Source organism: Pelophylax lessonae, assembly GCF_965119305.1.
Source record: "Pelophylax lessonae genome assembly, chromosome: 10".
Classification (NCBI taxonomy): domain Eukaryota; kingdom Metazoa; phylum Chordata; class Amphibia; order Anura; family Ranidae; genus Pelophylax; species Pelophylax lessonae.
Genome location: NC_138777.1, coordinates 68,855,972 through 68,880,520, shown reverse-complemented (window position 1 = coordinate 68,880,520; position 24,549 = coordinate 68,855,972). Strand labels below are relative to the sequence as shown.

General features: G+C 45.9%; 1 protein-coding gene across 1 annotated transcript in view; it reads left to right on the top strand.

The window, feature by feature from the left end:
* Window positions 1–711: 711 nt before the first annotated feature.
* The window catches only part of LOC309565939 (uncharacterized protein), a gene marked incomplete at both ends in the record, with an annotated part of 56,812 nt that continues 32,974 nt past the window's right edge, over window positions 712–24,549 (top strand). The window contains one exon of the mRNA XM_082270968.1: window positions 712–793. Coding sequence (XP_082127094.1) covers window positions 712–793 — 82 coding nt within the window. The remainder of the gene's footprint in view (window positions 794–24,549) is intronic.

Sequence of the window (24,549 nt, the reverse complement as noted above, 5' to 3'; positions counted from 1 at the left end):
TTAACTGAAGAGATACCTAACACTTAGGGATCTACTTCTAAAGCAGGGGTGCCAAACGCAATATCATCTTGGGTGAGCTATGTACAAATTGCAGGGGTTAGGGATGTGCTACGTGCAGACTTCAGGAGTGCGTTATGTACAGAGTGCAGAGTTCACGAGTGCATTACATACAGAGTGCAGAGTTTAGGGTGCACTACCTACAGAGTGCAGAATTCAGGACTGTGTTATGTACAGAGTGCAGAGTGCAGAGTTCACGAGTGCATTACGTACAGAGTGCAGAGTTTAGGGTGCACTACCTACAGAGTGCAGAATTCAGGAGTGCGTTATGTACAGAGTGCAGAGCTCAGGGGTTCGCTACCTATAGAGTGCAGAGTTCACGAGTGCATTACGTACAGAGTGCAGAGATTGGGGTGAACTACCTACAGAGTGCAGAATTCAGGAGTGCGTTATGTACAGAGTGCAGAGCTCAGGGGTGCGCTACCTACAGAGTGCAGCGTTCACTAGTGCATTACATACAGAGTGCAGAGTTTAGGGTGCATGACCTACAGCGTGCAGAATTCAGGACTGTGTTATGTGCAGAGCTCAGGGGTGCACTACCTACAGAGTGCAGCGTTCACGAGTGCCTTACGTACAGAGTGCAGAGATTAGGGTGCACTACCTACAGAGTGCAGAATTCAGGAGTGCGTTATGTACAGAGTGCAGAGTTCAGGTATGAGCAGGGATGAGGAGTACCTGATGGATCTGTTACAGATGCGAGCCACCAAGGGCAAAGCTATCCTTGTGAACACAGAAGGTATCTATATTTACAAGTAATAGTGGGGAGCAGGGAGTGGAGGGTGAGAGTCGGAGAAGCTATATTCTAGCTAAAAAACTGGATGCGAGGGCCACATGACATGGCCTGAGGGTCCAGATTCACCTGTGTTGGACATATATGTTCTAAAGCATTTGCCAAAAAATTTATTGGAGGAATCTTTTAGGGGAATCTACCCTTTTTTACCCACATTTGCCTATATATATATAATAGGGTAAATATGTACCAGAAGACTGTAGACAGATAGTGAATGTCCTGTAAATGTGACATTCACCACCTGTCTGCAGTCTTCTGGTGGGTAAAGAATAGCAAATTGCTGTAAAAGCTATTTTTTAATCAATGGGTGCATTTTCCAGCTTGATCTCTCCATAGTGCAGAAAATTGCCACATTTGTTTCACTGCTAGGAGTGTTAATTAAAAAACAATATCTGCTCCCCTTCCTCCTGGGGGAAGGGGGGGGGTTAGAAATGGCGCTCCCCAAACAGATTATTGTGCTAAACCTGTAGGTAAATAAGACAAACTTTACTACGTGGATTTGATGACAAAGTTGGTAGTGCCTCCACCCAGAGGTGAAAAGAGGAGATTCGCTTCCAGGGAAAGGAACTAGTAATCTAATAAAAGTAATTGAAAGAAAAACTATTGCAACCAGCATATAATTTTAACTATACACATATAGATGCAAACCAGTATAAAAATAATACAAGCTTTGTATGAGAATAGATTATTAAAAGTAAATATATTCAATGTACAACTGGATATTATTAGCAGAGGACCCTATAGGAGTCCTGGTTGAATTGTTCACATAGACCAAGGCATATATAGTTATATATAGGAATACCTTCAGATGAATGTTATAGCAAAGTCCAGCTGCAGGCACCCCTAATGATGAAGTGGCATCTGTGTTTGTGTCAGAGACCTGAAGACAAGATCTGTGGTGATGAGACTTTCCAGCTGTTATCCAATAAGCCTGGAACACAGTCCTAGTTATTTGGCAATAATCCTCTCTTTTGACCTAGTATTGGTAGCATGGATAGGGCATGTGACTGAGACATTATCTCTCTCTCTCTCTCTCTCCCTCTCTCTCCTCTCCAGACAGACAGTCTCCAGACAGTATTATTATTATTATTATTATACAGGATGTATATAGCGCCAACAGTTTGCACAGCACTTTACAATGTGAGGGAAGACAATACAGTTACAATACAGTTCAAAACAGGAGGAACTAGAGGGCCCTGCTCGTTAGAGCTTAGCGGATGATGGGGAAAAGGGAACAGCCATTTTATTTATCAAACATGTATTTATGATTAAGCAGATATATTAGATGTATATTTTGTGATAAGTCATATTGTATAACAGCTGTTGTCTTCAAAAGCCATTTATACCTCCTGTTGTTAGATTGCTATCTCGACTTTTGAAGACCTGTCCAGTTGGATACTGGAAGTAACAAGTCTTTGAAGATCTGTTCAATCAACGAACTTGGAAGTGACACGTCTATGTTAAAATGTTCATCCGCATATCAAAGGATGTTACCAAAGACTCATATGTGACTTTAATGAAACTAGATAGCTAGGTTTCACCCACTTTAGAATGTATAAAACTGTATTAGAAACCCTAGCCAGATAGAGTGATGTTTATTAAGCCAACAGAATGTAATGTGATTGACTTGCTCTCCAAACATGTCTTCTTCCTATCTACATGTTTTTCTAAATAAATATAATTTTCAATCTGGCTTCAACAGTCAAAATGTTACTGAAACCCATGAGTTCTGGGGTTACCCTTACAAGGGCAACTGATACTTACACCATGGTTCCCCTAAAAAGAATTACATTGTTGCCCGTATTTGGTTTAATACCAAAGATTTACTTTAATACTAAAGATGCACTGTCAGCTCAGAGGGAAACATCAAGCTTATTTTAGACTCCGATCACACTGGGGCGACCTGTCAGGCGACCTGGTCGCCTGACAGGTCGCCATGGGTCGCCTGCCCATAGATTAGCACAGGACCCGTTCTAATAGGAGCGACACAAGTTGCTCCGACTTAGAAAAAGGGTCCTGAGCTTCTTTGGGGCGACCTCGGAGCGACCTGCATTGACTTCAATGATATGAAGTCCGTGCAGGTCTCTCCGAGGTCGCGGTGCGCGCTGTGCACCGCGACCTCGCAGGTCGCCCCGGCAAGTCGGGTCGCTGCAATGTGAACCGGCTCTTAGGAATTTACCCTTTTATTGACAAATTGAGGTAAATACTGGCCATGTGTAATGAACTATTACCTCAAACTTCCCTTTACAACCCCCCCAACCACACACACTTTTTTTTTCTGTTCCTTTCCTCCTCTAGTCTACTTTATCTACTTTATTTTCTCTTTAATTCCTTGTTCTTACTATAAAGGGTAAAGTAGTGGGTAGTTCCACACCTCTCTTTACGTGGTTCACCTTTTAGGCTCTGTGAGGAGTGATGAACCTATGCCTGAAATATCCTTTGTTGATGAGTCCTTGAAGTCTATGTATCTCCAGCAGTTGCTTACTGGTTGGACATGTGTTGCATTATGTAATTGGATATACACTCGTGATGTAATACTTTGGATCTGCCTTTTATTGGTTTAAATAAAATATTTGAAACAAAAAACAATGAAATACTGGCAATGACTGTTAGCTTCCAAGGCACAATGTTTGTAAATCTTATCAAATAAATAATTTAGAGGAAGTGTTCCTTAAGTCAAAACTCCACAACTAAGTTTTCCGTGTAGGGTACTCCATCTGGGGTGAAACAGAATATAGTCCAGACAGGATATGATTTTGAAACAGATGGAAGTCTTAGGAATGGGAGTTTTTTACGAGGAGGCAGCGTCATTGTGTGTGCACTCATTCAGGGTGGCGAGAGCGGTGTCCTGGTCAATGTTCCACAGTGTGTCAGTGGGGAGCGGAGACAAAAGGAACCCTGTCTCTTAGTCTTCCCACTCATTAGGAGGCACTATTCCTACATTCGCCCCTGTTCTAAGCACCCGTTGTGAGTCATTGCTATTTATAGCATTTCTGTGCTTAAAAAATCTGCCATCATTTTGCTAGAGGTCTGGATTTCCACAAGATGGCACTGACGCTTATAGAGGAAGATACATTAGTCTACTTCAAGGTTCCATCTAGTGCTAGCAATAGTGGTCATGTTACTGCCTCAACCTAATCAACCTAAAGAGTTGCTTCATCACTCCCCAAAGTGCCTGATGGAAGACCTGCGAGATCAGATATCCTTTATATCAGAGATTCTGTTATTTGTATTGTAGCACCACCCCCGCAGGAGCTGCTGATTAGATTATTGGGTCTACGTCCTGCCTAACAACCCACAGAATTGGCTCGAACCCTCCCTAGGCACAACTGACCCAGAATGGGACTGGAATACCAAATGGCTACACAGATTGGAATATAACACTTCAATAAATAATAATGACCTGTTACCTCTCTCCAGCTGCAGTCCTTCTGGGTAATACAAGGTGACCACACACAAGCTTGCTTTTAAACAGGAAAGTTATTTACTGTAAATCAAATAAACAGTTTCGATACAGTAAAATATGACTTTGTAAAAGGATATACTGATTAATTAATCAAAGATAAGATAAATACTGTGATATCACTCCTCAAGGGCACATTAATTGTTTCAGGAAATGTCTCCGAGCCTATAGGACCACCATCTTAATCACTATTATACTTTTGGAAATAAGGCTCAGCATTCAGTTAGACACAGTACCAGACAGTCAGACCTATCTGAGTCCGCTGTTTCTTCTCTATATCTTCGCTAGCAACGTTGGTGCACTCGCGATTTGTAATCCACATTGAGGATGGGTGATCAATAGAGAGAATGGCAGCAAACAGTTAATAATCACCGCGGGGTGTCTGTGCAGGATTGGCGGTAAAACTTCTGTGAGAGATGTACTGGGCCACCTGGTAAATTGCCTTCTACTACTCTAAGGCTGATCCTGACTAAAGTTACTTCTTTGATAGATAGAGTCAGTTTTTGGGCAGGTGCCCTCTCACCAACAGGACTGTCTCCCAGGAAGCCTCCGCTGCTGTCTCAGTCTCCGGCCTCTGTCACCAGCCGTGATAGGTATTTGGGGTGGATGAGTCTGGTCTCTGTAGAACATCAATGGGACCTCCAGGAGGGATCCTCTACTGGAGATGAAACACTGCAACTTAGTCACTTAAGGCCCAGGAGTTTCGGCCTAGCATGCAGCATCAGCCCACAGCGCTGGCTTCCTGCTTGTCTCACTGTGTCTTTCCCAAGAGAGCGAGCCTGGCTCCTCCCTTCCTTTATAAAGCTTCCCCCAGAAGGCTGTGCGGTGAAGCCGTGCATCCTGGTACTCTCAAAGCACTATGGGCGATGAAGACTGCTCAACTTCCTGAAAGGAAAATCACATCAAAAGAAATTCCATAGCTCGGCTCCTTTTGGCCACTAGATGGAGCCGAGTTCCTCTCAAATGTCAAGCAGCAGTCTTTTACACTTGTATAATGGAAGACCCCGCTACACACTCCCCCCACTTGAGAAACTTTGGTCCCCAAAGAGGACAACAGCATGTACTCCAGTGCATATGTTGGCAGTACACAAAAAAAAAAAACATTAACATATGCATAACAGGGAATCATCTTCCTTTTCATAAGCAGAGTTCAAACTTAACAACTGCATATTACAACACAGGTTCGACATAGGAACCTCCCACCAATTGTCGGGGGAGGGAAGGTAATTCTGTTCACAGACCCCTGACACTTGAGTGGCTTGTACAGATGTGCCTGGGGGTGAGCTAGGGTTGTCCTCCACCAAATCTGTGGTGGAAGAACTAGGCTGATCAAGAGTTCGTTTGGAAGTAAAGATAGCCTCTTCCGAGCATTCACCCAATTGGTCATAGGTCAGTCGTTTGGGTGGGTGAATGACTCTTCTTTCCCTCTGTTCTTTGGGATGCACAATCTCAGAGGTACTAGGACCAGCCACTTCTGGGGATTCTTCAATGTCCTCCTCCTCATGTTCCAACACACAGGAATCTGATGCTTCAAGAGTGGTCAGTTCTTCTTCAGAGAAAGGTGCAACCTCCTCCTCAGGATCTTCATCATCAACTACTTCTTCTGGAAGCATGTGGAAAGGTATGAATTCGGGGGCTTCCGCCCGAAGGGTTCCTCTGTCAGCCAATTCGGATGAAGACAGAGAGGCAGGTGTGGGTTCTGGTAACTGAGATGACCACATCCAGTCAGGTACCTCCTCTTCATCTTCCAGATCTTCAGATGGAGAATTTCCCTCCCTCACATCTGGGAGTGTCGACTGAGATCTGGTGACTGGTCTGGACAGGCGAGAGGTCGAAGGGGTCTCTGGCGAATCTACGACAGGAGGCATGCGAACTGCTTCAGAGAGAGGCAGTAAATGGTTCCTATGCCAAGTCTTCAATGGACCCACACTTCCTTCAGGCCGAATTTGATACACAGGGAGGTTTGGTAGTTGCTTGCAGATAACATAAGGTTGGGACTTCCAGCGGTCTGCCAACTTGTGTTTTCCCGGGACACCCAAGTTCCTCAACAATACCCTGTCCCCTGGTTGCAAGTCTTGGATCCGAACTTTTAAGTCGAAATTCCTTTTATTCCTCAGTCCACGTTGATCAGATGTGGCCTGAGCTTTATCATAGGCCGATTTCAGACTCTTCCGCAGTCGGTCCACATATCCCTTGTGCGATGCTGAAGAGGTGTGATCGGGCGAGATGCCAAAGGCCAAATCCACTGGCAACCGAGCCTCTCGTCCAAACATTAGACGATAAGGGGAATATCCAGTAGCATCACTGACAGTACTGTTGTAGGCATGCACAATGGCAGCTACATGTTTGCCCCAATGCTGTTTCTTCTCTGAGCTCAAAGTCCCCAACATGTCCAAAAGAGTCCTGTTAAATCGTTCCGGCTGGGCATCCCCTTGTGGATGGTAGGGAGTAGTTCTAGTCTTTTGGATGCCTAACAGATCTAACAGTCTCTTGATCAGTCTGCTTTCAAAGTCTCTTCCCTGATCTGAATGGAGGCGTTGTGGTAACCCATAGTGTACAAAGAACTTTTCTACAAGAACTTTGGCTACTGTAGAGGCCTTCTGATCCCTTGTTGGGAATGCTTGGGCGTATCTGGTAAAATGGTCTGTTACCACAAGGACATTCCCTTGGCCACTCAGATCAGGCTCTAGGCAAAGGAAATCAATGCACACCAGTTCCATGGGTCCCTGGCTTTGCAGATGGCCCATTGGGGCTGCTTGACGTGGCAGAGTCTTCCTTTGTATACATCGGACACAAGAATGACAGTATCCTTCAACTTCAGCCCTCATACAGGGCCAGTAGAACCTGTCTCTGACAAGCTGAAAAGTTCTTTCAGGTCCCAGATGGCCATGATTATCATGAAGAGCAGCCAGAACTCTCTCCCTGTATTTAGCTGGTAAGAACAGTTGCCACTTCTCCTCCAGATCTTCAGATGGGCCTCGTCGGTGGGCCACCCCTTCTCGGATCTGTAACCGGGTCCACTCTCTATGCAACAGACGGGCCCCCTGAGGAGAGTCGGTTAGAAGCAACTCAGGGCGCTGGATCTCCAAGGCTTCCAAAAGAAGTTTTCCCAGAGGGTCTTCCAGCTGCTCCTTCCTCAAGTCCCTTTTTGACAGCCGGGGTAAATCTTCCCCTTCAACCTGGGTCACCCTGCAATAGTATTTGGGTACTCCGACAGCCGAAACCCCAATCTCTTCGGCTCTTGATCCTCCTCTGGATCGAAGTTCAGTTCCCTGATATAGGGCACGCACCCCTTCTGGAGCCAAATGGGTCCATTCTTCATCAGGTTTGTGTGGTGCATGCAACCTTCTGGATAGGGCATCTGCATCCCTGTTCCCGATTCCTGGCCGATACTTCAGGCTGAAGTTGAAGCTAGAGAGGGCAGCCAACCATCTGTGTCCTGTTGCATCCAGCTTGGCTGTAGTCAAGAGATAGGTAAGGGGATTATTATCCGTCTTGACAATGAATTCAGCTCCGTACAGGTAATCTTTCAGTTTGTCGACCACTGCCCACTTTAAGGCCAGGAATTCAAGTTTGTGGGTAGGATAATTCCTTTCAGCAGGTAGTAGACTCCTGCTCACGTAGGCTACGGGTCGCAGGTGGCCCTCATGTTCCTGGTAGAGTACCCCACCCAGCCCATCTCGGCTGGCATCGACATGTAGTTCATATGGTTTCGTGGGGTCTGCGTAGGCCAACACAGGTGCAGTGGTTAGATTCTTTTTCAACTGAATGAAAGCCCCTTCACATTCTGGGGTCCACTGATCCTGGATGGACTCCTTGGCCTTCCGGGGTCCCATGGTGGACTTCACTGGCTTGACCACTTCAGGAACGTCATCTTCTTCGTTCTTTAGTAACTCATTGAGGGGTCGGGCAATCTTGGCGAACCCCTCTACAAACCTCCTGTAATAGGAGCAAAAACCCAGGAACGACCGAAGTTCGGTCACATTTGTAGGTCTCGGCCAGGAGGCGACAGCATCCAGCTTGTCCGGGTCGGTGGCCACCCCTTCTTCAGACACGATGTGGCCCAGGTAATGGACCGAGGACTGATAGAATTGGCACTTCTCAGGGGAAAGTTTCAGGCCTTCTTCATGTAGCCTCTTCAGGACCTTTTCCAACCTCTCCTCGTGTTCTTCCAAAGTTCTGCCAAACACGATAACATCATCCAAGTATACCAGTACCTCTATCAAATTCATATCTCCAACGGTCCTTTCCATCAGCCTTTGGAAGGTAGCAGGGGCCCCTGACAACCCCTGAGGCATGCGATTGAACTCAAAGAACCCCACAGGGGTGATGAAGGCTGTCTTCTCCCGATCTTCAGGGTGCATGGGGATCTGATAATACCCACTCTTTAAGTCCATCACACTGAACCACTTCGCCCCTGACAGGCTCTGTAGGGCATCTTCGATTCGAGGAGTGGTATACTGGTCTGGGATGGTTCTTCTGTTCAGGGTTCGGTAGTCGATACAAAGCCTCAGAGATCCGTTTTTCTTCCGGACTACCACTATCGGAGAAGCATATGGGCTCCTGGATTCTCGAATAACCCCAGTCTTCTTGAGTTCCGCCAGCTGCTGACGTAGATCTTCTAAGTCACCTAAGGGAACTCGCCGGACTCTTTCTCGGAAAGGTTTGTCCTCACTCAGGCGGATCTTATGAGTGGCACTCCTGGCGCATCCCACGTCGAAATCATCCCTAGAAAATATTCCTTGCCATCGAGCAAGTTGTGCCTTGGCCCTCTTCACCCATTCTGGTGGGAGGGCAGCGTTTCCAGAGCAGAGCTCTTCTATAACATCTTCACCCCTTTCCCCCTCTTTAAGATCAGATGGGACAACTGGGGTAGCCGGGTTAACTTGGCCCAACAGCACTCTGGCCGGTACCTTCACCGGTGTAGTAGAGGTGTTTCTGACACTCACTAAAACCCTTCCATGGTTTTTCTGTAACACCTTCAAAGGGATCACTTCAGGGATTACTTCTATCCCTCTCTCCTCTTCCTGTGGACCTGATTCAAAGATGATAAAAGGGCCTGGCTGCTTCCATGTGAGTTTAACGGAAGCTTTTAGACAAGCCACCTCTCCTGGCTGCAAGACCTTTTCCTTTCTGTCCAACTTCCAGAGTCTTCCAACTCCTTCTGCAGGAGTCTCTTGCTCCAATACTAATCGTTGATAGGCCTGCCGTAGCATGGGGTGAATCCTTGGCGCTGGAGCATCCTGTCCCTGGACCAGTTGTGTCAGGAGGCGCCTTACTAGGTCAGTGTTGGTCCCTACGATGAGAGAGCTTTTGTTGGCCCCTGGCGGACGAGGACAGACCACCGCTAGGGTGTCGAAGGTTTCAGCTTCACCAGCCACTGATGGGTCAAAGGTCAACTTGATTGGCAGATACCCGTCATAGGGAAAACTTTGAGTCCCGATACCCCATATCTCCAGATCTTCCAACTTCTGCAGAGGTAGATGGGTAAGGTGTTTATCATAGAAGTCTCTATACAGAAGAGTCACTTGGGCCCCAGTGTCAAGGAGGGCTCTTGTGTAAATTCCTTCTACCTGGACAGAGACTACAGGGGAAGGCCCGACCAAGTTAGTTGGGAATTCTCTTGAAATGGCCTTGTTGTCTGATTCAGTTCTCTGCACCCAGGCTCTTTTCTTTTTTTTTCTTCTGGACTTCAGTCCCCTCTGGGCCCGGTGTGCATTGATTTTCCTCCTCTCAGTAGCCTGGAGTATAGAACTAGGGGCGTTGTACCTGGATCTGACTCCCTGACTCAGATTCCCTGAATCATTGAGTCTCTTGGATTCCCTTGAAACTGGCGGGCACCCGGTCGACTCCTTCATGGGTGCCCTCTGAAGTTTTTCCGCTGGCTTGCGAGGTTCTGAGGCGACATTTCCTGGGCTGGGACATACTCCTCTAACATGTCCTACTCCCCCACAGTTGAAACAAGTTAGCGATCTCCTAGGTCTCGGTTCCGGGTCTACTCTAAGGTTAGAAGGTTTATCCGGCTTCTCTGACGCGTTCCCATCAGGTAGAGTAGATGCCTGACTAGTCAGGATAGACACCATTTCTATCAACTGGGACACCTGGGTCTTTAGGAGTTCAACTTGCGAGTCACTTTCTTTTGCACTTATCACTCTGACACGAGCAGTTGAGTCAAACTGCCGACTCTTCCTTTTGTTGTCCAACATGACCTCTTCTTCTCTGACCATTCGGATCAGGTCAGGGTATTCCAGAATGCCACCATCTTGGCGAGTTCGCAACAGTATGGCAATGGGATCTAAGGGTTGAGCCCCTCTCAGCACCTGCCGTGCACGAGTCTCATCTACCTTCCGGGGGTCTATCCCTTTCTTTAACAAGATCTGGTGGATGATCTTATCTAGGCGTCTAATAAATTCGGACAACTTCTCTTCCTCTTCTTGGTAACAGTGGTCTAACTGGTAAAGAAGTTCAGCCACGTTCTCCGTCCGACCAAATACATCTTGTAGAATGTCTAGATAATCCTGTGCAGTACAGTTCTTTTTGCTTAGCTTGAGATTACGTACGGCCTCTAGTGCAGGTCCCTTTAAACTTTCTGTGATTCTCTGTTTCTTGTGCTGTTCTGGTACCTCCCACTCTTCCAAAGCCTGAGTGGCGGTATCTAACCACTCTTCAAACCCATCTTCTGTCGAAGGCACAGGCTGTTTCCCAGAGAATGTCCTGAGCTTCCTATATCCAGTCATCAGATAGTTTGGGGAGTCCTTACTACATTTTGCTACGATTTCCCCGAGAACAGCACACAGTTCTGAGCTAAAGGTAGACAAAGGTGGTGACTCTGGACTCCCTCCTTGGACACCTTTTTCTTTGCTGGATCCCCCAGGAGTGGTGGATGAGGGACCTTCAGTAAGGACTTCTGGATGTATTAAGAAAAGTTCTGTTTGGTCAGTAGTCTTTACACTGGTTCCTTTAAAGTAATCAGGGACCCCCTTCCTCCACTCACACAATGCATACGTGTGTGGAACGGTGGTGTCTGTCTTTATGTCAGTCACCCAGAATTTCCTGTCTGTGGACAGTGCCCTTAAAACTGGGAGGAGTTTTTCCTCAGTCCAGACCTCTCCCTTGATTTCAACCACCAGGCCATTTTCCACTACGACATTCTCTTCCCTGCACCACTCGGCTGCAGCGGTAGGATCCATTTCTGCGTTGAGGGGGATTCTGTGGCTGAGAGGGTTGTGTTGCAGGACTGTAGATAATCCCGGACGAGCCCCCACGTGTAGCACCACCCCCGCAGGAGCTGCTGATTAGATTATTGGGTCTACGTCCTGCCTAACAACCCACAGAATTGGCTCGAACCCTCCCTAGGCACAACTGACCCAGAATGGGACTGGAATACCAAATGGCTACACAGATTGGAATATAACACTTCAATAAATAATAATGACCTGTTACCTCTCTCCAGCTGCAGTCCTTCTGGGTAATACAAGGTGACCACACACAAGCTTGCTTTTAAACAGGAAAGTTATTTACTGTAAATCAAATAAACAGTTTCGATACAGTAAAATATGACTTTGTAAAAGGATATACTGATTAATTAATCAAAGATAAGATAAATACTGTGATATCACTCCTCAAGGGCACATTAATTGTTTCAGGAAATGTCTCCGAGCCTATAGGACCACCATCTTAATCACTATTATACTTTTGGAAATAAGGCTCAGCATTCAGTTAGACACAGTACCAGACAGTCAGACCTATCTGAGTCCGCTGTTTCTTCTCTATATCTTCGCTAGCAACGTTGGTGCACTCGCGATTTGTAATCCACATTGAGGATGGGTGATCAATAGAGAGAATGGCAGCAAACAGTTAATAATCACCGCGGGGTGTCTGTGCAGGATTGGCGGTAAAACTTCTGTGAGAGATGTACTGGGCCACCTGGTAAATTGCCTTCTACTACTCTAAGGCTGATCCTGACTAAAGTTACTTCTTTGATAGATAGAGTCAGTTTTTGGGCAGGTGCCCTCTCACCAACAGGACTGTCTCCCAGGAAGCCTCCGCTGCTGTCTCAGTCTCCGGCCTCTGTCACCAGCCGTGCTAGGTATTTGGGGTGGATGAGTCTGGTCTCTGTAGAACATCAATGGGACCTCCAGGAGGGATCCTCTACTGGAGATGAAACACTGCAACTTAGTCACTTAAGGCCCAGGAGTTTCGGCCTAGCATGCAGCATCAGCCCACAGCGCTGGCTTCCTGCTTGTCTCACTGTGTCTTTCCCAAGAGAGCGAGCCTGGCTCCTCCCTTCCTTTATAAAGCTTCCCCCAGAAGGCTGTGCGGTGAAGCCGTGCATCCTGGTACTCTCAAAGCACTATGGGCGATGAAGACTGCTCAACTTCCTGAAAGGAAAATCACATCAAAAGAAATTCCATAGCTCGGCTCCTTTTGGCCACTAGATGGAGCCGAGTTCCTCTCAAATGTCAAGCAGCAGTCTTTTACACTTGTATAATGGAAGACCCCGCTACAGTATAAATCCTTTATTTTTACAAATACATTTAACACAGAGCACTTTCTTTACACAATGGAGATGATTTACTAAAACTGCAGAGTGCAAAATCTAGTCAAGGGTCGATAATGAGTGGTAGCAAAATATGGATGACAGCAGGGAAGACAGGAGCGAGATACTAGCTGGAGAGAGCACAATAATCTGGCAAACAAGAAGTGCAGATACATGGCTTAACCACTTAAGCCCCAGCCCTATTTCGGACACGTTTTGTTTACAAGTTAAAACCAGTATTTTTTCCTAGAAAACTACTTAGAACCCCCAAACATTATGTATATTTTTTTAGCAAAGACTCTGGAGAATAAAATGTCGGTCATTGCAAAACTTTTTGTCAAGCGGTATTTGCGCAGCGGTCTTTAAAACGCCATTTTTTTGGAAAAAAATTGAAAAATCACATTTCACTGCATTTAAAAAATACTAAACAGTAAAGTTAGCCCATTTTTTTTGTATATTGTGAAAGATGATGTCACGCCGAGTAAATAGATACCCAACATGTTACGGTTTAAAATTGAGCCCCCCCCCGTGGGATGGCGACAAACTACGGTCAATAGAGATCTCAATCTGCGACGCTTTAAATTTATTTAACGGTTACCAGTTTAGAGGTAGAGTGTAGCTCTTTTTTTTTAATTATTGTGCACGCTCTGGCGATCGCGGCGATACCTCACATGTGGGGTTTGAACAGCGATTTCATTCGCGGCTCGACTTGCGTATACGTTTTTTTTTGTGCGCGAGCTAACGGTGACGGGGGCGGCGAAATTTATTTTTTTTCCTATTTATTTTTTATTTTTTTTAAACTTTATTACAGGTTTTTTTTTAAAAAAAAAAAATCTGATCACTTTTATTGCTGTCACAAGCTGTCACACCTAGACCCCTCCACTACACTTCCCTGTATGCAAAACGCCAAAAACGGCATTTTTGCATACAGCCGTTTTTTAAATTTGCCGCCTTTTGCAGCACAGTAACCCGGAAGTGACGTCATGGACGCCGCCTCCGGGTTACGTCATCGGAGCCCAGATCGATGCCGTTTCCGGCATTCATCGGGACTCCATCCAGCCGGCGGACGTGCCGGCTGGGTGCTCGGGGCTCCCGGTGGGACGGGAGCCCCGGGCAAAGCCACGGAAGGCGGCGGGAGGGGGGGGGGACGTCCCCTCCCGCCCCCCCCCCGGGTAACGATTGAGCGGCTCCCGAGCCGCATCGGTCGTTACCGACGGAAAGCCGACCGTCGGCTTCAAACCACGGTACCGGGATGATGCCTCTAGCTAGAGGCATCATCACGGTATAAACCCGCAAAGTGTACCGACGTTTCGGTACGTTACTATGCGGTAAGTGGTTAAACCAGGAAGTTCATGGGAGGAGCGAAAAGTTCAAGGTTGAAGAACAACAAGGTTCAAGACAGGATCGTTCAAGGAACTGTCCAAGGAACTGTCCAGTATTCCATGTTGCTCAGTAAGAAGGGACACTGCCTGACACAGCAGAGGTTATGAGTTCAAACCCAGGTCCTGACAGCTATTCAGCTCACAACACAGGCTATTCACAACATTGTGGTTACAAATATGGTGCTTATGTGCTTTTTTAGAGTCTCGGTCATGGCTGCAACTGGAAAATATTCAATATAAAAATTGTACTTTTTAGTTCTGAAGATAAAGAAAATATACACTATACATTTATGTGTAACACCAGCCAAAAATAGCAAGGTACAATGATAGATTAATAGATAAAATTACAAAAACAGCTTCACTGTATTATTCAACTTTAATTCAGATATTCAGATAGTACTTGTTTCTGCTGCTAGATGTCCTCAGCCTGATAGCCAACGTCATTCAACCCACTCCCTTTGAGCCCAGGTCATCTTGGACTTTCCCCAGCTTGTGACTGGACAGTGAAAGGAGAAGCAGCACAATAATAATAAGCTCATCTCTCGGTCTCTCTGCCCTCTCTTCCTATCAGCATGATTTTAGTCAGCACATAAATGGATTGGTGCCTTGTGCTGCTTTTTTCTTTCATACTCTAGTCTGCTGTAAGGATTGCAAGAGGACAAATTCAGGTACTCATATTGCTTGCATTTATAAGAAATACTGTACATTGCATGACATACTAATGAGGTTCAGCTATAACTATATTACTGCAGACCAATGTTTTAACCACTTTACCACCGGAGGATTTTCCTGCTGTACGTCCAGGCCACTTTTTGCGATTCGGCACTGTGCGACTTTAACTAACAATTGCGCGGTCATGCAACGCCGTACCCAAAAGAAATTTACGTCCTTTTTTTCCCACAAACAGAGCTTTCTTTTGGTGGTATTTGATCACCTCTGCACTTTTCATTTTTTGCGATATTAATGAAAAAATGCGACAATTTTGAAAAAATAACAATATTTTTCTACTTTGACAGTTAAAAAATATCCAATATATTCAATTTTTGTCATATATTTAGGCCAAAATGTATTTAGCTACATGTCTTTGACAAAAAAATTCTCAATGAGCGTATTTTTAACCGCTTTAAGACCAGAAGATTTTACCCCATTCCTGACCAGGCCATATTTTGCGATTCGGCACTGCGTTAATTTAACGTACAATTGTGCGGTCGTGCGATGCTGTATCCAAATTTAATTGACGCCTTTTTTTACCCACAAATAGAGCTTACTTTTGGTGGTATTTGATCACCTGTGCTATTTTTACTTTTTGCGCTATATACAAAAAATGAGCGACAGTTTTGAAAAAATAACAATATTTTTCACATTTTTTTATATGAAATTCCCCCCCAAAAAAATGTAAAAATCAAAATGTTTTAACATTTTAGGCCAATTTGTTTTCTGCTACATATTTTTGGTAAAAAAAATCGCAATAAGCGTATTTTGATTGGTTATCGCAGCTACTAACTACGGGAAATTTATGTCATTTTTATTGGTTTTTTTTGTTTAACTAGTAATGGCGGCGATCTGCGATTTTTTTTTGTAGAACTGCGACATTGCGGCGGACAGATCAGACCCTTGACTGACATTTTTGACACTTTTGGGGGTACCAGTGACATTACTACAGTAATCAGTGCTATAAATATGCACTGTTACTGTAAAAATGACACTGACAGGGAAGGGGTAAACTTTTATTGGTGATCAAGGGGTTAATGTATGCCTAGTGCTTACTAACGTGTGTGGGGGGAGGGGACTGTGTGACACAGGCACAGATCGCAGGTTCAGCTATGCTGAATCCTGCAATCTGTCACTGTTTGTCACTTAGGAGATCCGCCCGCTTTGTGTAAACAAAGCGGGCGGATCTCCACACTCGATCCCCGACGATCGGGGAAGAGCGGTGGTGATCACCGTCGCTCTTCCCCTGGCCCGACTCCCGCTGTGACTGAATACAGTGGGAGCGAGCCTCCGGTGACGCACGCGCGCCGCCCACAAGGGGAGGAGTCCAGCGACGTAGGTCTACGTCGCTGGACGGAATCGAACCACTTTGCCGCAGTAGGCTCAGCTTTATCAAGCTATTTTACAGTATGTATACATAACAATGTTGCTTGTGTTGAGAGTGGGGGAAAAAGAGATTGGACTTTATAGGCACCAATATAAAATGGTAAATTATTTATTAGAAATTTTTTTACAAAAAACACATACATAATAAACCACAAAAAGAGGGGACATATAAAAAGAGCAACATGTCATATACGTTAATAATTGCAGTATGGCGGCAGAGCCTACAAAAAGTAGTGCAAGTCACATAGCCTTATCAGATATTGGTTATTATACAGTGTTCACAAGTGATACAAGGAAGACCTGTGTTCATGAGGCGGCCCTGGAGAAGGGATAGCCGTCTCCAAAGGGTCGTCTGTATATAGTAGACGCAGATGTTAGGTTGAATCCCAGCTGCTCTACATGTTTCGCTTAACCTATTAAGCTTCTTCTGGAGCATATGGTAAAGACAAACATCTGCATAAAGACAAAGCATTAACAATGAATTCTTATGTAAGGACACAACGTTTACATTTTTAAACAAACACAAAACAAGACAAGTTGTTATACAGTCATGACTGAGTAGATCTAATAATCAGTCAGCACATAATTGCATTCTGAGGCTGCATGCCATACCCTTGTCACAGCAGAGAACCAGGAGAAAATGAGTAAGGAAAGTGAGAATAAGAGAGCCGGGTGGCAAAGAGAGAAGGAAGGAAAGGAGGGAGTGAACTGGGGAAAGGGAAGAAAAGGAGAAAAAGGAAAGGTGAGAAGGATAAAAGAGAGAGAGAAAAGGAAAAAGGGTTTGAAAAGAAAAGAGCCTGAGCGTTTAGGAGTGCTAGCCATGCCCAGAGACATAGAGCCAGACGTAGGGACCAAGGCTTGGTATTATAGTAGACTGGGGTATATCTGGAAGGATGAGCAAAACAGCAACAATATACTGAACAAAGTACGTACCTGAAAAAGATATTACAGGTGAAAGAACTTTCTGATGGATCATGCCATAAGGGCTGGAAAGGGTAATAACGAGGGGGATCGGTACGCTGTAGTTAGAACAAGGAGCCAAGTAGAAACGTCCAAACTATCATAGGATATAGAGCTTGGAGTAACCTAAAATAAATGATGTAATAAGTATGATACACAATGATTGAAAATGAGTCAATTTGGAGGGAAAACTAGGATGAGGGTAGTTGTCCAGCACTTCACCTCCGTGCAACTGGATGAATATAGTTTAAGAAAGACCCCAAGTTAATGCCAGGATTAGTGTTACATATATTACTTAATAAGAGTGATGGTGGTAGGTAAAAAGAGAAAAATTCCAAGAGAGTATAATAACATGCATCAGTAAGCTATAGATGAAGGTTAGGGTGCCTAGGGTGAAAATAGGCATCCCCACTATAATGGGTGGCCACAAACACCAAGCTGTGATAAAACAGAAATGAAGGAGTTAATGAGTAATACTCACATAAATATAAAGCAAAGTATTGGCTTATTACTATGGAGGGTATGGTCCCATAGAGAAATAATGTGTGGCGACCGAGTGGGGAGAGGTTACAGCAAAAGCACCCTTCGCAAGGCCTACAACTCGGCTCTGTCAAAGGATAGACACTCCCTTCTCTATGGTACCAAACCTACGACTTTAAACCATCCAGTTAAGTTTATTACAAAATTTTCTAGTCATCATGGCACATTACGTAATATCCTTACTAGACATTGGCACCTATTGCATGAAGACCCCACAGTGGGCAAACATGTTAATGCAGTGCCTCAGATCACCTATAGGCGGACAACCTCCTTGCGAGACCGCCTAACCCGCAGTTTCTACAGCCATAAGAAAACCATAGCCTCTGGGCCACGAGGCATTTACAAATGCCGCCACTGCGATATGTGCCCCTGGGTGGCCGAGGGCAACAGATTTACCCTACCCAATGGCGAAACTTTTGTTCCGACCTTCAGAGCCGACTGTGGCACTGAGGGGGTGGTCTATCTCATGTCATGCAAATGTAATATGTTTTATGCGGGGAAGACCTTTCGTCAATTCCGACGACGGATAAACGACCACATCTACTACTCATCAGGTGGCAAGATGATCACCCCGGTAAGCAGGCACCTGGACTTGTACCATAGGTTCAATACCATGAATGTCAATTTTATTGTCTTGGAGGTTATACCCCGCGACCCCAGGGGCGGCGATTGGAATCAGCGTATCCTCCAGAGGGAATCCCTCTGGATTGAGCGTCTGAATGCCAACGTCCGCCCAGGGCTCAACGAGGCGCACTCCTATAAATGCTTTCTGTAAAGGACCAATAACGCTGTCAGTTCGTGCATGACTAGCAGCGGTATTTATCCCCTTTTTATATATGTTTTTCTCTTTTTTCCCTCCCTGGTCCCTTCTTTTTTCCTCCCCCCTTTTTTCCCCCCCCTCTTTCCTACCCCTCCCCCCCTCCCCCCTTTTTTCATTTTGGTTTAACTGGTTCAAAGCTTCAGACATCACTGTTGGATACACCCAGTATAAATATCCAATATTATGTATTTTATTGTGGCTATTATGAATGTTTATATGGATCGACTGCACCATACCCATGTGTCTATGACAGTATTGTCCAACACATGGTCATGTGGGCTTTCGATTTATTATCTGTGATATGTACTCGAGATGTAACTAGTTAGGATTAGGGTTGAGCGGACACCTAGATGTCCGTGTTCGACGGGTTCGGCCGAACTTTAAAAAAAAGTCCGGGTCCGTGTCCCGGACTTTTACCGAACTTTTCCCGGACACCGAACCCCATTGAAGTCAATGGGGACCCGAACTTTAAGGCACTAAAATGGCTCTAAAACACCAAAGGAAAGGGCTAGAGTGCTGCAAATGGCAGCAAAACGTAATTAAGAGCATGGCAAGTGCTCTGCAAACAAATGTGGATAGGGAAATAACTTAAAACAACAAAAAAAAACAGAAAAATAAAACAATGTTCTTCTTCATCTCTGAAGGACGAGGCCCATATGGAGTAGGAGGGAGGTTGAGGTGGTGGTGGATGTGGCGGTGACATAGGCGTGCGCACAGGGTGTGCTGGGTGTGCCTGGGCACACCCTAATCACCTAGGGCACATAGCATTGCCAGTGAGGAGATGGGAAAGATCTCCCTGGGACCTGCTCTGCTCTATTTCTCCTTGCCTACAGGTACATGGCCCCGATACATTACTCTCCCTGCTGGCAAACACATGCATGTGTATTTCAACTTTGGGGTGCACACCTTAATGCAATAGGCTGCGCACACCTATGGGCGGTGTAGGTGGAAGCGGCGGTGGAGGAGGACCAGGGCCGGATTAACAGCATCATGGGCTTGGTGCTGAGGATTTTGAAGGGCCTTAAGGGCCGTGCCTTGCCATGCACCCAGAGGAGGAAGGGTGCAGCCATGCATGCCTAATTCAACATGGGATGCTGTCTCTGAAGCCCATAAACACATCCATGCATCGCCAACTGTCCCTCCTTGTCCGGCCTTCACGCTGTGTGGGGAGGTTCTGAGGGTGCTGCCTGGGGAAGCGAGCATAGAAGCCAGACTTCTGTGTTTACAAGTGACAGAAGAGCGGTAACAGTGAATATGGCCAACCCGGGGCCTATATAAAAGGTAGGGGCCTGGAGCTGCAGCTCCAATAGCCCCTACATTAATCTGGCCCTGAGGAGGAGGACGAGGTAGCCAACACTGCTTCTTTTCAAAAATTTTAAATGAGGGTACACCCCAAAAGAGTGAGAAAGAGCAAAAATGGAACAATGGGTGGGTAAGGTCGGTATCCATTGCTATTCTGCATAAGGTACGGAAAAGTCCCGTGGGATCCATGCCTGGTTCATTTTAATGAACGTGAGCTTGTCCACATTGTCTCTGGACAGGCGGCTGCGCTTGTCTGTTATAACGCCCCCAGCCGTGCTAAATACCCGTTCAGATAATACACTGGCTGCAGGGCACGCCAGCACCTCCAAGGCGTAAAGGGCAAGCTCAGGCCATGTGCCCAATTTGGAGACCCAGAAGTTGAAGGGGGCAGACCCGTCATTCACTACATGTAGGCGTGTGCACACATACTGCTCCACCATGTTGGTAAAATGCTGCCTCCTGCTAAGACGTTCCATCTGAGCTGCTGGTGCTGCTGTTTGTTGTGGCGTGCTGACAAAGCTTTTCCACATTTCGGCCATGCTAACCCTGCCTTCTGAGGTGCTGGCGGTGCCCTGGTTGCGTTGGCGACCTCCTCCTCCTCCTCCTCTGCCTTGTGCTTCCACTGTGGCCCCGCTGTCAGATGGGAATGCCAGCAGCATGGCGTCTACCAGCGTGCGCTTGTACTCGCGCATCTTGCGATCGCGCTCCAGTGAGTGAATTAAGGACGGTACGTTGTCCTTGTAACGGGGATCCAGCAGCGTGGCCACCCAGTAATCAGCACAAGTTAGAATGTGGGCAACTCGGCGGTCGTTGTGGAGACACTGCAGCATGTAATCGCTCATGTGTGCCAGGCTGCCCAGAGGCAACGAAAGGCTGTCCTCTGTGGGAGGTGTATCGTCCGTGTCCTCTGTATCCCCCCAGCCACGCACCAGTGATGGCCATGAGCTGGCCTGGGTGCCACCCTGCTGTGAACATGGTTCCATCTCCTCCTCCAGCTCCTCCTCCTCCTCATCCTCCTCATCCTCCAGAACTGTGCCCCTGCTGGACAATTGCGTCCCTGGCGTTTGCGTGTGCAGGAACCCACCCTCGGAGCCCCTTGCGAATGACTGCCCTGAAAGCCTTGGAAATGTTACCTCTTCATCCTCCTCCTCCTCCTCATCCTGTGCCACATCCTCTTCCATCATCGCCCGAATTGTTTTTTCAAGGAGGCATAGAAGTGGGATAGTTAAGCTGAGAACGGCGTCATTGCCACTGGCCATGTTGGTGGAGTACTCAAAACAGCGCAACAAGGCACACAGGTCTCGCATGGAGGCCCAGTTAAATTAAATAGCGGAATAGAAAATATGATCCAAAAAAAGTGTATGTATATCACACGTACACAACCACACTGGGCCCCAATTACTATTGTTTGTACCCCTAAAAGGCTAGATGAGGAGTAGGGGGGGTATGGAACAGGCAGCACCCTCAAACCTTCAGAAGTATGAGATGAACCCCAACAACTTGGAAAGGTGGATCTCTCTCACACGTACCAACACAGACTATCCCCCAATTTAACTGATCCCCAAAGGTTTTTGATTAAATAGCGGAATAGAAAATATGATCCAAAAAAAGTGTATGTATATCACACGTACACAACCACACTGGGCCCCAATTACTATTGTTTGTACCCCTAAAAGGCTAGATGAGGAGTAGGGGGAGTATGGAACAGGCAGCACCCTCAAACCTTCAGAAGTATGAGATGAACCCCAACAACTTGGAAAGGTGGATCTCTCTCACACGTACCAACACAGACTATCCCCCAATTTAACTGATCCCCAAAGGTTTTTGATTAAATAGCGGAATAGAAAATATGATCCAAAAAAAGTGTATGTATATCACACGTACACAACCACACTAGGCCCCAATTACTATTGTTTGTACCCCTAAAAGGCTAGATGAGGAGTAGGGGGGGTATGGAACAGGCAGCACCCTCAAACCTTCAGAAGTATGAGATGAACCCCAACAACTTGGAAAGGTGGATCTCTCTCACACGTACCAACACAGACTATCCCCCAATTTAACTGATCCCCAAAGGTTTTTGATTAAATAGCGGAATAGAAACTATGATCCAAAAAAAGTGTATGTATATCACACGTACACAACCACACTGGGCCCCAATTACTATTGTTTGTACCCCTAAAAGGCTAGATGAGGAGTAGGGGGAGTATGGAACAGGCAGCACCCTCAAACCTTCAGAAGTATGAGATGAACCCCAACAACTTGGAAAGGTGGATCTCTCTCACACGTACCAACACAGACTATCCCCCAATTTAACTGATCCCCAAAGGTTTTTGATTAAATAGCGGAATAGAAAATATGATCCAAAAAAAGTGTATGTATATCACACGTACACAACCACACTAGGCCCCAATTACTATTGTTTGTACCCCTAAAAGGCTAGGAGTAGGGGGAGTATGGAACAGGCAGCACCCTCAAACCTTCAGAAGTATGAGATGAACCCCAACAACTTGGAAAGGTGGATCTCTCTCACACGTACCAACACAGACTATCCCCCAATTTAACTGATCCCCAAAGGTTTTTGATTAAATAGCGGAATAGAAAATATGATCCAAAAAAAGTGTATGTATATCACACGTACACAACCACACTAGGCCCCAATTACTATTGTTTGTACCCCTAAAAGGCTAGATGAGGAGTAGGGGGAGTATGGAACAGGCAGCACCCTCAAATCTTCAGAAGTATGAGATTGTGTTCACTGTACCCCACAAAGATTGAGTTCACTGCACCCCACAATGATTGTGTTCACTGCACCCCACAAAGATTGTGTTCACTGCACCTCACAAAGATTGTGTTCACTGTACCCCCCAAAGATTGTGTTCACTGCACCCCACAAAGATTCTGTTCACTGTACCCCACAAAGATTGTGTTCACTGCACCCTAAAAGGATGTTGTTCACTGCACCCCACAAAGATTGTGTTCACTGCACCCTAAAAGGATGTTGTTCACTGCACCCCAAAAAGATTGTGTTCACTGTACCCCCCCAAAGATTGTGTTCACTGCACCCCACAAAGATTGTGTTCACTGCACCCCAAAAAGATTGTGTTCACTGTACCCCCCAAAGATTGTGTTCACTGCACCCCAAAAAGATTGTGTTCACTGTACCCCCCAAAGATTGTGTTCACTGCACCCCACAAAGATTCTGTTCACTGTACCCCACAAAGATTGTGTTCACTGCACCCCAAAAAGATTGTGTTCACTGTACCCCCCCAAAGATTGTGTTCACTGCACCCCACAAAGATTCTGTTCACTGCACCCCACAAAGGATTTTGTTCACTGCACCCCAAAAAGATTGTGTTCACTGCACCCCAAAAAGGATTTTGATCACTGCACCCCAAAAAGGATGTTGTTCACTGCACCCCAAAAATGATTTTGTTCACTCCACCCCAAAAAGATTGTGTTCACTGCACCCCACAAAGATTGTGTTCACTGCACCCCAAAAAGATTGTGTTCACTGTACCCCCCAAAGATTGTGTTCACTGCACCCCACAAAGATTCTGTTCACTGTACCCCACAAAGATTGTGTTCACTGCACCCCAAAAAGATTGTGTTCACTGCACCCCAAAAAGGATGTTGTTCACTGCACCCCAAAAAGGATGTTGTTCACTCCACCCCAAAAAGATTGTGTTCACTGCACCCCACAAAGATTGTGTTCACTGCACCCCAAAAAGATTGTGTTCACTGCACCCCAAAAATGATTTTGTTCACTGCACCCCAAAAAGGATGTTGTTCACTGCACCCCAAAAAGGATGTTGTTCACTCCACCCCAAAAAGATTGTGTTCACTGCACCCCAAAAAGATTGTGTTCACTGCACCCCACAAAGGATTTTGTTCACTGCACCCCAAAAAGATTGTGTTCACTGCACCCCAAAAATGATTTTGTTCACTGCACCCCAAAAAGGATTTTGTTCACTGCACCCCAAAAAGGATGTTGTTCACTCCACCCCAAAAAGATTGTGTTCACTGCACCCCAAAAAGATTGTGTTCACTGCACCCCACAAAGGATTTTGTTCACTGCACCCCAAAAAGATTGTGTTCACTGCACCCCAAAAAGGATGTTGTTCACTGCACCCCAAAAAGGATTTTGTTCACTGCACCCCAAAAAGATTGTGTTCACTGCACCCCACAAAGGATTTTGTTCACTGCACCCCACAAAGATTGTGTTCACTGCACACCAAAAAGGATTGTGTTCACTGCACCCCAAAAAGATTTTGTTCACTGCACCCCAAAAAGATTGTGTTCACTGCAGCCCAAAAAGATTGTGTTCACTGCAGCCCAAAAAGATTGTGTTCACTGCAGCCCAAAAAGATTGTGTTCACTGCAGCCCAAAAAGATTGTGTTCACTGCAGCTCACACACAGAAAAATGGATGTGGATCACTGACACCTGCCTATCTCCAATCCCACACCACACAGCAATATCGATTGTAGTTTGTAGAACACAGTTTCCCTAAAATTCAGCAGACTCTGTCCCTAACAGGATTGAGAAGAGATCGTAGATCAGGATTGAGTGCAGATTCACCCCACCCCCCACACAGCAATAT